This window comes from Parus major, chromosome 2, assembly GCF_001522545.3.
Source record: "Parus major isolate Abel chromosome 2, Parus_major1.1, whole genome shotgun sequence".
Lineage (NCBI taxonomy): Eukaryota > Metazoa > Chordata > Aves > Passeriformes > Paridae > Parus > Parus major.
In genome coordinates this window covers 34902529-34917914 of record NC_031769.1, presented here as the reverse complement: position 1 = coordinate 34917914, position 15386 = coordinate 34902529, and the positions used below count along the sequence as shown (strand labels likewise).

The window sequence follows — 15386 nt, the reverse complement described above, 5'->3', positions numbered from 1 at the left end:
TCAAAATGAAATCACCACTATCTGCCAAGTCTGAGCATTATGTTACATCTAATCTTGAATGAAACTGCCAAAATTGTATGTTTTATAGAAAAGACAGACATCGTGTAATTAGCAAATTATGGTCTCATTGTTCTTATTTTGCTTATCAAGTTCTTTTCCAGTGTCAGGACCTATTTTGTTTCACCCTTTCCTCTCATCGCTGCTTTAAGAGTTGTTCTTGGCACTAGAGAATCTTAAGAGTCCTGTCACGGGCTGCACACAGAAGGTTGTTTCAACAGCAGGAGCTGGAGCCAAAACACTAAACTCAGTTATTTCCTTAGCATCAGCACCAGGCTCTGCTCCTGGGCTTGTGCATGTGCAATCTATGCAGACACCACAGACTGACCGCAGGTTGCTGCACTAGGAAATCAATGTTTCCTTTGCTTCTGCATGTAAAGGAACCAACAGCAAACTGCCCTGAAGAAGTGGCTCTCACCATTGTCTGGGAGCTTGCTGTGGCAGCCAGGGATCCATCAGCAGGACTGCATGGGCTCAGGGAGCATCAGTGCTCAGCCAGACTAAGTGGTCTTCCTGGCTCTGTGGTTTTTTGACTGATTTGTAAGTGAAGACAGCTCTTGCCACCACAGATGGTAAGTTTTTCATGAGTATGACACATACACAAACTAGGTAAGACAACAGAAAGCCAGGGGTTTATAAGACAGCTTGTCCAATGTGAAATTTACTGCAAGACTTATTTTTTATTGACATGATAAATTCTACACATCTGCCCACTTGAAATATTTTGATTATTAAACTCTGTTCACTGCTTGGCTCTTGATTTCTAAGCAGGCAAAGTGTGTGCCAGTAGGAGGGAAAGCAAAAGAAGACAACACTAATGCAATGACCTGTTGTCTCTATATGACATGTTTGCATCAAACATTTTGATTTGGCTATAGCTTTTGACCACTTTTGGTTTGTTCAGTAATCCCAAACTAGATGTATAAATGGTGATTTACAGAAGCAGCTTCCCAAGGGCTTGTACTCAACATATCTGATGTTCTCCATCTTGAACTCCTGATACATCAAAGTACCAGTTGATTTTCTTTCAGACCTGCAGTTAATTTTTTTTTTGCGTAATTATTACATTAAGCAATAAAAAAGAGACTGTAAAAAAAACTGTTTTCACCTAATAGCGTAATAAGAAGTGAATAAAAAATGCTGTGAAAAATACAATACTAAGGGATGTAATCCTTTAAAACTCATTTATGTCTGTAACAATGTAAGTGACATTATTAGATTATTTGTTATCAGTCTGTAAGACTGAGGGACTAATAAATGCAGGAGCAGTCTTTTGAGTAATTGCACAAAATAGATTAGATATTTAAAAATATATTTAGTATTTTTATAATATGCAAATTTTAGAAAAGTTAATTACTTTCACCTTTTTCTCAATTTGTAACACAACATTACCATTGGTGTAAATAAATATCACGATAGTATTAGCAAAGGCCATAGACTCTAAGAAAGGTCATTGTGCAGGTACTTAGAAACTGAGTAATGCATTCAGCCCTCAGACTGGTCTGTCAATAACTACGTTCAAGCTTGCAAACAATCCTGGAACCTGTATCTGTTCTGTGTTGTGAAAATTCTGCTGCAGCTTTCCAGCCTAGTCAGCAGAAAGATACAGAAGATTTATTATTAATATTAGAGTTAACATCTTCAAAGTATTATAGAGACACTTCTGAAAATTTAAATTCTTACTCCTTTGGGACTAGATCATTCTTTAACAAAGCATCCTAACACAGTGTGGTCTCTCAGTCTGGGAACAAAGAAACTATCTTGGAAAAGTGTGCTGTTGGATTTAACTCATTTGAGGAAACTGCAGATGATAGCACGTTTGTTCTTGGCCTTCATCTCTGTGCCTAAAGCCAGACCCTGGGGGAATTGGAAGAGCTGGGCATTGAAGCTGGGCTCCTGGAAGGGATTTTAGCCTGGGTACCCCTTAGGATTATTTTACTTCCACTTAACTCCAGTTTAAAATTTATACATGACATCTAAATTAATCAAGAACCCCTCTCTAATCAGTAGAGAAAGCAAGCTAGTGATTTACACATATTGGTTAAATACTTGTCACTGGTTACATCTGGAACTGTTCTCTGCTCACCAGTAAGAGGAACTTAGACAACTACCTCAGTTGTGACTACTGTTCAGGTGGCCCCAGTTAACAGAGGTGAATCCTGTTCCATGTGTCTAAAGCATAATCATCCCCAAGAGTGATAGATAATTAAAAAAAAAAAAAAATTAGCAGCAAGAAAGATAGCAAAACCACTATGGCTGCTATTCCAAGTCATGTAGCCAGACTGTTTTTCCAAAACATCCTTCCAAACCACCTGGTGAATAAGCAGCTGTGAGCTGCCTGCGGGGTGTGCTGGAGTTCATGCTTCCCAGAGACTCTGCATTTGGAGTTCTTATTCAGACCATTCCAATGAAACCAATGGAAATGATGGCAAAGGTCTGCAAAATCAAACCCCCTCTAAGATGCTGACAGGGGCAAGTCCTGTAATTTTCTGTAAGACTGTCAGGTGATGGCTGAATGAGGGTATTACCACTGGATGGTTTCTGGTGGTTTTTTTGCAGACCAGCTGTGCTGCAGCATGAGAAAAATAAGGCATTAACAAATCATAACTCAATGAAGGAAATAAAAATGTTTCTCTGTGCACCAATACACTTTATTCAGGGCAGACACGTGCAGTTTGCATAGCTTAAAAACATGAGCTTAAAAACATGTTACCTATTTGCAAAACACTCCTTTTTGTACTCTCTTCCAATATGTTTGCAGTTTGAATCAAACTGCTTGAGATAAAATGAGATACAAATTCAGAATCTAAAAGCTGTCACTCACATGTCACCTTTTAGCTGTTATGGAAACCTAGGTTGTTACTGTTCTTGTCTAGGATGCCTGAACATAGCTCCATTCTTTCCTGGGGATATCAGAAATTGAAGCTATTGCCATTTTAATCAGCAGGCAGTATTACAGCTAAATGAACATCTTCAAGGCAGGACCTGGAAGCACTTACACATGGACTGAGAGATACCCTCAACATCTCTGTGCTACAGGATTAGCATGAAGGTTGATAAACCTTCCTTCCCCATTTTGACTTCAAATTAACACATGGAGAGAAATGCTGCCGTTGTTTCTCTGTGCCAGTGATGGCAGCTCACATATCAGGACAAACCCCAGCCTATGACCAACACCAATGGCATCAATGGGCTCAGTTTAAAAGTACTTTGAATAATATTTCAAATCTTTATTTTCTTCCATTTACCATGAGCTGGGAGAGGAATAAACTAGGCTTTTTAGTAAGTGCCGTCAACCAAAAGGTGACCTGTTCTTGAATCTGACATTTTAGCTCAGCTTCATGGGTGGGTTTGGCTCAAAGCACTCACTGTGCTTGGGTTGCGAAATTCAAAGAAACAGGTGGAGTTACACTATAAGATATTTATTTGTGTTATGCTGGAATTCCTTTGCTCTTGCCTGAAGCTCTGCTTTGGAGGCCTTCAAAGTTAAAACTGCTTCATTCTTTCATGAAACATTTTGTCCTTACATTTCTCTCCTGTCACGGGAATTAGTGGAATCTGAAATATTGACCTTGTCTAAATAAAGAATTGAAAATAATTCCATGTTTTGTGGTGCTCAAAGTATCATTGTGTGCTAGTATTGCATGAAAGATGGGTAAAAATGAGGAAAACATACCAGCATGCTTAGCCAGCACTCTTTTTTGCACCCAGTTCCATGAGGAGAAGAGTTTTGCTGATGGATGTAACCACAGGGGCAAAGTCTAAATGACCACAACGAGGAAACAGTATTGGTACAACCACCAATCTATTTAAAAGCCATATGGGAAGGAAAATAGGAAAACCAGGGATAGATGGTTTCCCTTTGTTTTTTTAATTTGTGTGTAGTAAGTTATGTTTATATTAGAGGGAAGCATGCTCCACAATCCATGTCCCCTGGCTGCCTCGCTACGGAGACCTCCTAGACCACCTTGTAGGTCCCTTCTGGCCCATGCTCTGGAATTTAGTTCCCTTGGAAACCAAACACACATTTACTCCCTTACTAAGTGAAACTAGTGCATTAACAATTATTTTCTGAATGGTACTGTGCCATAGATTTTCATTTTATTTTTCAAAGAGTTATTAGGTAACATATTTTTCTATTGTACATATATCTACAGAAAACCTTATTTTCTAGGTTTTTATCACTATATTAAGAAGAAGTATAAATGAAGATGTCCATGTCTCTGAAATTCCAAACATTTCCTCTCTAAACCAAAATTCTTTTCATTCTTCTTTGTGATAAATCTCACCTGTGGTCAATTACTGTATTTGTATACACATTTTTTTAACATTTACCTAAATTCTGAAGGAATTATGGTCCCAGTGTAGTGTCCAAAATACAATAAATAATACATAATTTAAAATTATGGCATACTCATAATTTAAAATAAAGGAATCACATGTCATTAAAACAGCATTTTACTCAGCTTTTATGCAATTCAAAAAATTCTCTTTTCTCACCCTAGATTTGGGCAGTGGTCAGGGATCACTTTGTGTTCTGGAAAAGGTTGCTAACATCATCTTAGCTGAAATTTAAAGCATTTTCCAGAATGTCAAAGGAAATTTTAAGTGACACAGCAGAAATAGTAATAGATTCTGATGCTATCAAAGTAAACATAAGTGGTAATCAAGATGATTGAAGTGATGCCTGAACATAGCATGGAATCTGTAGCACTCAAAGTAGAGAGAGGGTTAGAGACTGGAATATGTTTTGGACAACACAACAGAGAATACTCTTCATGTCCTCTGTTGTAACCAATTTTATATGCTTGATACCAATTTTTATGATTTACTGAGAGCAGGTGACTGGACAGCTCTGAGCAGAATAATCTGTTACTCCTTCCTTTCTCTGAAGTTTGAACAATGTGCTGTATTTTTTAAAAAAAACCCACAAATTTCTGTCTCTTGAAAAGAATTTAAAACCTAAGCGAGTTTCATTAATGATGTCCCTGTCTTTAATGCATGCATAGGACTATGATTGATTTATACTATAAATCAGATGTGGTGTTGGTGTAGGAAGACTTCCAAATCTTTGTTCTTCTGTCTTAGCAGGATCTTGGAAGGTGTCAGCATTATTGACTTTATCTTCAAAAAGTAAAGTACCCTAATGAGATACTGAAGTGGAAGTTTGTTTGGCTAAGTTCATACTGTGTGAGAGCATTCTCGTTACTGAACCTCATCTCTCATTGACTCCTTTGAAAGACAGCAAGTCAGCAGCAATGCAGGCTCTACAGAAGAAGCTTCTTTAGAAAATTTGGTCTTTTCAGGATCATTTTGGAGACCCAGGACAGCAAGAATTTGCAGAATCTTCTTGGCTAAAACTGACAGCTTGAAAGACTTAACTCAACATGCAAGCAAATGGTAGAAAACTGGTATTTTCTTCCTAGGTAGCCACTGTTGAAACTGGCTGTTTCCCTTCACTTGCTGTTTTCAGCCAGCACTTCTGTTACTGTAATAATAATAATACTAGTAATAATAGTAATAATAGTAATAATAGTAAGCTCATCCCATGGCTTTACAAAAACAAATGGATGCCACTGATTCTTTCTATTCCCAAATAAGCAGAGAAGTTGTTACCCTCCTTACTGCTACAAAAGTTTCCGGAGGAGCTGTCCTTAAACATAATTAAAACAACAACAAAAAGTTGTTAATATTTCAGTCTCGTTCTCCCATCCAAATTAGACTGTGGACAAGGATTTAAGGAAGGGTGTGCCAAACACCGGGGACTGTGAGTAGTCCAAGTCAATTAGAGCATTTAGTGCCTGATTAAGTGTTAATTTATGTTCTGTGTAATCTCACAGAGAGTAGAAATTTGGCTCAGGCTAATTGGAAAACAAAATTTTTGCCATTACATGTGGAAACATCTATTACTTTTATACATACAAAACCTACTTTGTTTTATGTGAGTCAAGGGCACTGTAAAACAAGGCTAAACTCCTGTCCTGGTTTGGCTGGCTTCCTCTTACAGTTTCAAAAATCTCACTTTTTTTCCTGTATCTTCAGAACTCACAGCATACACTGAAGACAAGCTATCTGGCAGCCAATTTTCAATGTTTCCTTCAAAGGGCAAACTTTACTCTCTTCTGCAATAGCAGAGTTGAGAATTTATCGATTCTCACAATGTCTCTATTCCATGCTTCACAGAATAAATAGAAATTTTAGCTAGAGCTGGATTAACCAGGAGCCAGGCTTTTAAATAAGAGACATTCCTGACTTCACTGCATGCTACAGCTAACACAAACGTCTTTCTTGTCCTTGCAGGAAATGCATCTTAAATCCCAAGCAGAAGTAATGTTGAACTTTGGAGACTTGACCTCTGCAGAGACTTGTCAGTCACCTCTGATGCAGCCCATGGGAACGTTCAAATTGCCACACCTGATTTGCATTCTTGTTACATGCACCCAGAAACAAGTCCTTCTCATCTTCACTCTTTGCTGCCTCTATGCATTTGCCAGAAAGGACATGGACAATCATTCCATTCTACAAGATGAGAGAAGAAAGGAAAGAAAGAACAAATTAAAAGTAAGGGATTTCTAGTAAAAGCTAGGCCATGATTCAGAAAATTTATATACAATATATCACCAGTAATAACTGGTTGTTAAAGGTTTTTTTTTAAGCAGTTCTCCAATCACAGTGACTGGATTTAGCTTTGTGTCACCCAGAGCATGGTGAATATTCAAAGTTACTTTTGAAGCTAATATGAGTGGTAGGTGCAGAGTTCTTTCCCACCACTCTTTTTTCCTATGGCTACAGGTTCTCATCAGCACCAACATCAGTACTATAGGCAGCAACATTTCATAAGGACCAGTGCTTGCCTTAGGAATCAAACCAAATTATAGTAGGACTGTTCCAGAGGATTGATGCATCCCTACAACTACAGTAACTGCTATTTTCCCAGGCTGTCCTAGAGCATGATATTTTTCAGTCTTGTTGAGGAGTTCCTGCTCTGCTGGACAAAATTCACTGAAAAACAGTGAATTCCTTTAACAGGAAGTTTGCTCTTCTCTTACAATGCAGGAGAAAATTTAATGTTTCCCATTAAAAGCTCCACAAAGGGCTCTCATTTGGGAGGGGTCAGGATTTCCAAACCCTTCCCCAATCTGAAAGAAATGAGAAAGGATTTGCCCTGCTCATATTTTCACAACCGCTGAAATTCACATTTCACACATTTCACATTCAGAATTTCACATTCTGATTCTATTCCTATAAGGCCAGTAAGACAAACAGGTAAAACAAAGACATAGGATTTTAGGTAAGATTTCTGTAGTTTTTGTTTCTAAACCAACATAGACAGTGTTAGTGGGCAAGAGGCATCCTAATTTTTCTGTGTGAAAAAGGTACAGAAGTGAAATTTGCTCTTCAGGTACCTCATCCCTTCCTCACACACAAATTCTGAAATCACCCAGTGATCCCACAGTCACCATCAGCCTTTCTCCCATGGCAGAGCCACTACTGACCTCCTGGACATCCCAGTGCTGGTTGCTGTTGTCTGTCTCCTTTGTACAGTTTTGAGGGATAACTTTCCCGTGTCTGACGTCAAAGCAAAGCAGCGGAGCAGAACCAAACCAGATTTTCTTCATGCTGTTATATTCAAAGTGCTGGGAAAGGGAGGATTTGTTTGAACAATGATGGATGAACATCCCAGTTCATTTTTAAATGCTAATTCTAAAGACAGTTTCCTGTACATGTTTGTTAAGATCCAACCCAAACATGAGTGACAGAGGTCCAACAGCCTTGACCCTTCAAAGCAGTCCCCCCTCCTAGCTAATCCTGGCATAACTATTTACCTAAGGAAAGGCTTTGTGAACTATGATTATGTGTAACATAAACCCACACCATCATAAAACTTTCCAGTTGAAAAAATATTTGAACAGAAGGGTGTTTCTGACAGTGTCTTCACGTGCTGCAGTTTGAAATATGCCTGCAGCTCACCCTGAGCTAGACCAGTGCTAGCCAGGGAGTCTAAATGAATTTACCTCCTGCCTTAGACAGCTGTTTAGTCATTAATCTTAAGATTTAGTCACTAATGGGGAAACACCTCTCCCCCTGCCACCCCCCCCAGTATTCTGGAAATGTTATGTGTTTGTTACTCACCAGCTTTCTGGTCTCCAGACACTACCAAATATACTAAACAAGTAAGCACTTAATGATGTCTTCTGGAGCAAAGAGTGGGTATCTGCCTCAATGACACATGGGACATTGGCATTTTTTGAGTGGCACTCAGCTGTGGAAGAGTGGGCATTGTTGCCTTTAGCACATGATAATTTTGAATATGCCAGTATTTCCACTAATGTCAACCCAGCCACGTACATGTTGGAGTGTCTGTCTTCTGCATGGCTCCCAGATCTGACACAGTGCCTATATAAACTCAAAGTACACATTACCTGGGTGACACTGTCACTGCAAGGGGAGAGTTCAATAGAGCCTTCTGCAGTAGCTCTTCCAGGCCTGTAATCTGCACAGAAGCCAACACCAGTATTGTAAAGCTGTAAGTAAAGGTTTATACTGAAATAAATCGCAATTGGATGCAAAATATCCTTCAGCTAACATTTTATGATTGTATCCCTTTATAATATATGATTTTGTTCATAAATCAGGAACTATTTTTTTTCTTTTGGACTTGATCTTGCATATTGATCTTGCAAACCAATGTGATGTAAAAGGCAGTTTCTCCAAGGGTCATTGTTACCCAGTGAGTTTTTTTTAAATTAGAGAGATTCACTTCTGGGTTTAACTGTTGTGATAATTAAAAGAAAGGTATCAAAATGTTTATGCTAGTGGAAAATCACACTTCAACAGAACACTGTAGTCAGAAAAAACACAAGATATTGCAGAAGAAAAGAAACATGACAGTTCCTGTGATCCACACTCAGTTCCTACACTTTTCTCGAGATAACTTTGAAAATAAAGAGCACATAAAATAGTAAAAGGACACAGTAAAATCTGTCTAAAGACAGATTAGATATCTAAAGATAGCTGAGTGTGAATTAATTAGTAGACCTTGTTGCCTTGTTGGGGGAAATTCCATTCCAGTAAGGCTGCTAGGAATAAATTAATATTTAATGAATTATAGTTATCAACTATTTGTTTAAAAAAAACCAAACAAACCAGACATTAAGAATATTTTGTCCTGTACACAGTCAGCCAGGGAACTGCTATTGCTATCACTTCTGTCCTTTGGGAAGTGCAGGACTGAAGAAATGCTTTTTTTTTCTCTTTGTGCACATGGGTCAGCACAGAGATATCTTGGCTGCTGTCACTTCTGCCATCTGCATGAGCAACACAGTTCTTTTCCTTTACTAATGGCACCTGAAGAACCTAAGGTTAGGATCCTTTGAGCTGTGACACTGAACTGAGTCAGACACTCTGGTTTCAGGTCCTGGCTGGTTTTCAACATTTATGTGAGAATTTGGGCCAGCTCTTTGTCTCTTTTTTTCTCCCCCCACCCTGGTTGCATTGCCTGTTTGGACTGAGTCCTCAGGACACTGGAGTCTTTGAACAATGCAAAAAAAAAAAGAGATCATTCTTTATAGTGTGTTTTCTCTTACCTTGCCAGAGAACCTTGGTGTGTCTCGAGGTTGGGAGAGTTCAGGGTACACATTTGATACAAACCACTGGAAATCTTTACAGCCCAGTCTCTTCTGTAGCTGAAGGCGCTCGCTGCAGTCTGGCTTCTCTGCCTTTATGGAGAAAGGGAGAAAGGGCAACAAGGTTCCTGGTGTATTTGTGTTAGAGATGCTAAGAGTGGAAATGACTACACAGGAATTATTTCTACCACCTTTTCTATCCTGAATGTTACAGATACTGATATGTATCTCTTATGACATATGCAAAGGGGGAGATTCAGCTATAGGCTTCCTCAAGCTTTGTGCCAAAACAGCCAGAGTCTGGCATTGTGACAGAAGTGTTTCAGAAGCAGCATTGTGAAAATGCTACTCTCTAAAAGTTATTATTATACTGCAAGATAAGTCAGTCTTTGTCATATTTTTGTTTTAAAAATTCAGGATCAAGTTTGATAGTTGTTGCACTGAAATTCAGTGGGATTGTATTAGATTGCCATTTAATGTAGAATTTTTCCTGCTGATAAAATCTCAGTTTCTTGGCCTGCAATGGCCCAAATGACCTAGTTACTGTCAGTCCTTTATGATCAGAGGGAATAAGTGATGACAGAATTTAGCCCAAAATGTAGTCTACCACCTATTGTCTGTTATCTTACAGTTACTAAATCTGATGAACAAAGGCATTTTGCAGCTATAAATGCATAAAACCTTAACTATGATTTCTCTGTTTTCTTGAATTAAAAATACACAATATCAGCTCTCAACTTTCCTGGTAGCAACTCTATTATGAAAAAAGACAAATGCTTTCAACTCTTGGTGCAGCTGCAGGCATCTGTTCTGCAAAGGACTGACAGTCTGAATATTTGAGGGTATTTAGCACTAAATATGACTAACAGGGTTCTCAAAACCTCTAAGCACTTATGTGTCTAATTCTTCAGTTTCAAAACCACACAAAACGCTTTTCTAAATCTCTCAGTGCCCAAATATTAAAAACATCTAACGACCCTTAAAAGTCTCTCTCCTCTTTCTTGCCAGCAGTAGATCTCCCCTCTTCATGTTTCTACTTTTAAAAGTGCAGTTTGGGATGGGATTCCAGGAAACTGGTCTGGATTTCTTTGTCACAAATTAGAATTAGCAATGTAAGCAGAGAATTGCCTGTAAATAACTATTTTCCAGACCAGCTATTTCTCTGTATCCATAAGAAAAAAAGAAAAGGACTTTGCAGCATGGAAACCACTAACAAATGAAGGCCTTAGAGATAAAAGGTGAGGTTCAGTCTCTAAAGGCAGGGATCAATCATTCCATACGTCACTGTTTGCCAACCCTTGGAAACTCTACAGGCAAAGCTTAATAGTTGCAGTATGTTAAAGAGAACCTCATACTTTAGTGTCAGTCTTAGATTCAATAAGCATAACAACAAAGTTTAGGGGTTCTGCATCACACAAACCTGTCCTCTAGAGGTTTTCCTGGAAAAGGGAAAGAGAGAAGTAAAATGCTTCCCCTAAAAAGACTTGTTTCTTATGAGACTCTGCTTTGGCTGAGGAAGACAATGGAAGTAAATCTTATTTTCTAGTTACAGTCTGCATTGGTGCATTTGCTGCAAATGGTGTAAATAATGTCAAGAAAGTCATTGTCCCTGTAAACCAATCTGAAAGGAAACTGTGCTTGTAAATTAAATATGCAAAGCACACAAGAAAAGGAGCAAAAGAGCTGGTGGCTGAAGTAGTAGAAAGGTGGGAAGAGCCTAATTCATCTGTTTAATGCTCACACCACAAGCATTCTGTGCAAGATGTGATTCAGTCCATAAACAAAGATGGGTTATAAAGCCATCTAAATGGGGGTCACTGGTTGTTTTCTGCAGCGAGAAGTGGTGGTGGTGAAGGCTCACAGAGAATTCTGTAGTGGCCCATAGGTGGCTCTGCTCGCCCTCTCAGCACAATAAATCCCCTCAGGGCCCTTCGCAGCTGAGTGGCAATAATGTCCTTGCTTGCTTGTGCCTTTTGAATAACATCCCACTGCACTGACAGGCTGAAAACATCGGCTGTGAAAGAAAGGAACACACAAAAAGGGCCATTTATGTTATGGTACACTGCACACAGAGATCATAAAATTGATCATTTGAGGGAGCATCATACTCAGAAGTAGTAAAAGTATTTTGGCTAGAATAAACTCAGGCAAAAGCTCATGCTTACAGCTAGGAAGCTGTATCATTGGTCACTGTAGTTTTTAATAGGGAAAATTGCTTCTGAACTGACAAAAAAAGCCTTCAGGGAATTATTAAATGATTTGAAGACCTCACTGCCCATTTGAAAAGGTTTGGTCTAGTGGCTATAACCCTTTGGGAGTCAGTTGACTGACAAAGCTCCTGACCAGTGGAGTTCAAACCTGCAACACAGACAAAGAGGGCGGATCTTTTAGAAATATGTGAAAATAAGAGTAAAAAGGAAAACATAATAGTTCCAGGCTCTACAATTAGTAGGCTGACTGGAGAGGCAGATCCACTGGTGGAACATAAGGAGGTCAGACTAGGTGACAAGAGAGAAGTCATGCCAATACAGTCCTGTTCCTTTCCCCACTATAATGCAGCTCCTGCTGGATCTGGCTGTCTTGGGTGATGGCCAGTCCTGAATGACTGAGGCATGCAGGACAGGTACGACTGGAGCCAGTGGTGCTCACCAGTGCAGATGAGCTCATTAAAGTATCAGGATAGGTGGCAGCCTGGGGCTGTAGAGACCAAGCCTTTGTTGAGTTTGTGATCTCAGAGAGTGTGAGCCTGGTGAGGAGCAAAAAGTCAAGACCCTGAACTGTGCAAGAACAAACTTCCAGCTGTTTAAGGAGCTGGTGAAGGAGATCCCCTGGAAAACTGTCCTTAAGCTGGAAGCTCTTTAGAGACACTTTTCCTGCAGTGCAAGAGCTCTCTATCCCGGTGTGTAGGAAATTGAACAAGGCAGGCTAGAAACTGGCATGGCTGAGCAAGGATCAAACTGAGGACTAAGAGAGAAATACACAGACAGTGAAAGCGATGACAGGTGACCTGAGGAAAGTTCAGGGATATGGTTTGAATGTGTAGGGGTGGGGTCAGGAAAGCCAAGGCAAAGCTGGAACAGCACTTGGCAAGAGACACAAAGAATCACAAGAAGGGATTCTATAAATACATAGGTCAGAAAAGAAAGGCCAAGGAGAGTGTAACCCCTCTCCCTGCTTATAACCAAGAAGAGTGAACTGGTGGTGACTGATATGGAGAAGGCTGAGTTGCGTTTCTCAGTCTTTGCTGGCAGTCAGGCTCTCCATTCTCTCAAGACCCTGATCTTCTGATTGAGTGGAGAAGGGGAATGAAGTCCCCTCCCCCCATAAGGGAAGAGCAAGTTTGGGATCACTTGATGAAACTAAACAGAAGTAAATGCTTCAGGGAGAATTTAGAGCAGTTTCCCACTACCTAAAGGGGACTTACAAAAAGAAGCAGTAGTTTTAAACTGAAAGAAAGCAGGTCTAGATTATTGGGAAGAAATTCTTTACTCAGAGGGTGGTGAGGCATTGTAACTGGTTGCCCAGAGAAGCTGTAGATGCCTCATCCCTGGAAGTGCTCAAGGCCAGGCTGGATGGGGCCCTGAGCAACCTGATCTAGTGGATGGCATCCTCATGCATGGCAGGAGAGTTGGAATGAGATGACCTTTAAGGTCCTTTCCAACCCAAACCATTTTCTGGTTCTATGATTCTATGAAACATAGGAGCAAATATGGATAGGAAACCACATAGCACCTACCCATGCTCTGCCTAAATGCTTTCAGTGAATCTTTTTCTCCTTAAACACATGGCATCATTAAATGAACAGGAAGATAAATTATACATTTTCATTCAAAACTGCTCACAAGTTTGTCCACTGCCTTGTAGAAAGAATATGAGTACATGAAAAGGTATCAGAGCCAGAGAATTTCTGAGAACTGCAGCAACATTAACATTATTAACAACATTAACTACACCAACAACATTCCCCACAGCTGCAAGACTCCCAATAAACAAACATCTGCTTGTTTGTAATACAAGGGATATACAGTTCCTTGACCACCCCTGATCTGCCATGGAGACTGTACTTAAAAACTGGGTGTGGCCATGCCGTAGTTACTGGATTTTGTGTAACCTGCAGATGGTTCAAGTATAGCTGTGTGCCAGGGCTACACACACCTGCCTGCAAGCCTGTCCTGGCTTACAGGCTGCTGGGAATCCAAATTCCTGGAGGAATGTCTAGTCAGATGTCTGAGCCATGTTTCTAAGAAAATGTAACTTATAAATAGTGGTGTGTTGATATCTGACTTTCTCAGTTCAGTTACTTCTGGATACATCACTTCAGGGAAAAAAACACACCTTTTTTGTCACTAGACCACTCAGATATGTTGCTTTCCAGGAGAAACACTATAACTTGCCACTCACCTGTGAATAATACTGAATATCCTCAGGAACCATACGAGGAAGACCTTCAATAGCCAAGAATGAACCCCCTAGGACAGTTCTTTGAGCACACAGTGCTGCAGGCTTCCACTTAAGATACATCACAACCCTCCATGCACTATCAGTGAAAAAACAAACCACAGCTTGTTGGGGAGTCCTTTGAAGAGGTTATACTCCACAAAGTTTCATAACTTCAGCACAAGGCTGAACTTAGGCACAAGTTTCTCTCTCTCCTTCCTGATCTGGCAGCTCTTTCACTGAAAGGTTTAATGAAAAGATTATCTCCTGCATCTGACTGCATACAGACAGCCCCATTCCTATTCCTCTCCCTTCACCTATCTCAACACAAAACTGAGAAACAAACCTCTACAGATGTCTTTACCTTGCTGATTAAGAAAGCTACTGTGTCATGCTTGTAGAAGTTCTCTTTAAAAGAGCCCAGCCAGGTCTCTGCTATTCGGATTTTGTTCCTCACAATGGCCTCTTCATAGGAGAAAGCACGGGGGAAGTGATTTCGATAGACATGCCCAACTCGGGAGCATGGGATAATTTCTACAGAGCCACCACAGAGCCAAGTCTGAAACACAAGTGAAAGCACAAAAAGAGATTACCTTATTTAGATTACTTTGATCTGAAATGGAGAAGTTTCTTTACTCTAGACTCTGCTTCAGGAAATCCTGGAAACAGCAAGAGCATTAGTATATGCTTCTTCATACATTGCTCCACACAGACAGAGAAAATACTGGGCATTCAAACCTCTGTTTTGACCCAGTATGGCTATTTACATGTTTTTGTTTTTCTGTTCACAAACAGTGCAGAGTAGTGGAGAGATCTGGATGCACAACTTCCCTTGTCTGGGACAATAAAAACATTACGCCCTTTGTGCCTGCAACTTTCAATATCAGTTACTCTTTGTATTCAGCAAAAATCAATGCAAAGGATTTAATATTAACAATTTGCTATTAAAACTACAGGCTGGCAAAGAAATAAACGTACTCTCCCTTTGGTGCATATTAACATTCCGGAATAGTAGAGGCAGCTTTCAGAGGGTGCCAAAAGCAGTGACTCAGGCCTCAGGCAGATAGTGATAGCGAGCAAAACTTCCTTCTCCTGACATAATGCTCCTAACTCACAGCAGCTGCATGTTCTTGTATAGTCCTGACAGGCTGTGGAGCGTGGGGATAGATTTCTGCAGGGAAGGCTGTAGTCTCCATAACACAATATGTTCTGCACGGTTTTTACAAATATCTTCTTGCTTTATCACTCAGGTTCCTTAAAATTACA

At 39.9% G+C, this 15386-nt stretch overlaps 1 protein-coding gene across 4 annotated transcripts in view; it reads right to left on the bottom strand.

The window, feature by feature from the left end:
- Positions 1-2684: 2684 nt before the first annotated feature.
- GALNT15 (polypeptide N-acetylgalactosaminyltransferase 15) overlaps positions 2685-15386 on the bottom strand; it is a 33058-nt gene continuing 20356 nt past the window's right edge. For all 4 annotated transcript variants that reach the window (XM_015617402.3, XM_019005587.2, XM_019005588.1 and 1 more), the window contains 5 exons: positions 14485-14679; positions 9645-9776; positions 8481-8582; positions 7554-7694; positions 2685-6576 (listed from right to left, as the gene is read on the bottom strand). In XM_015617402.3, the coding sequence (XP_015472888.1) occupies positions 6430-6576; positions 7554-7694; positions 8481-8582; positions 9645-9776; positions 14485-14679 (717 nt within the window). In that variant the 3' untranslated portion in view covers positions 2685-6429. The remainder of the gene's footprint in view (positions 6577-7553; positions 7695-8480; positions 8583-9644; positions 9777-14484; positions 14680-15386) is intronic.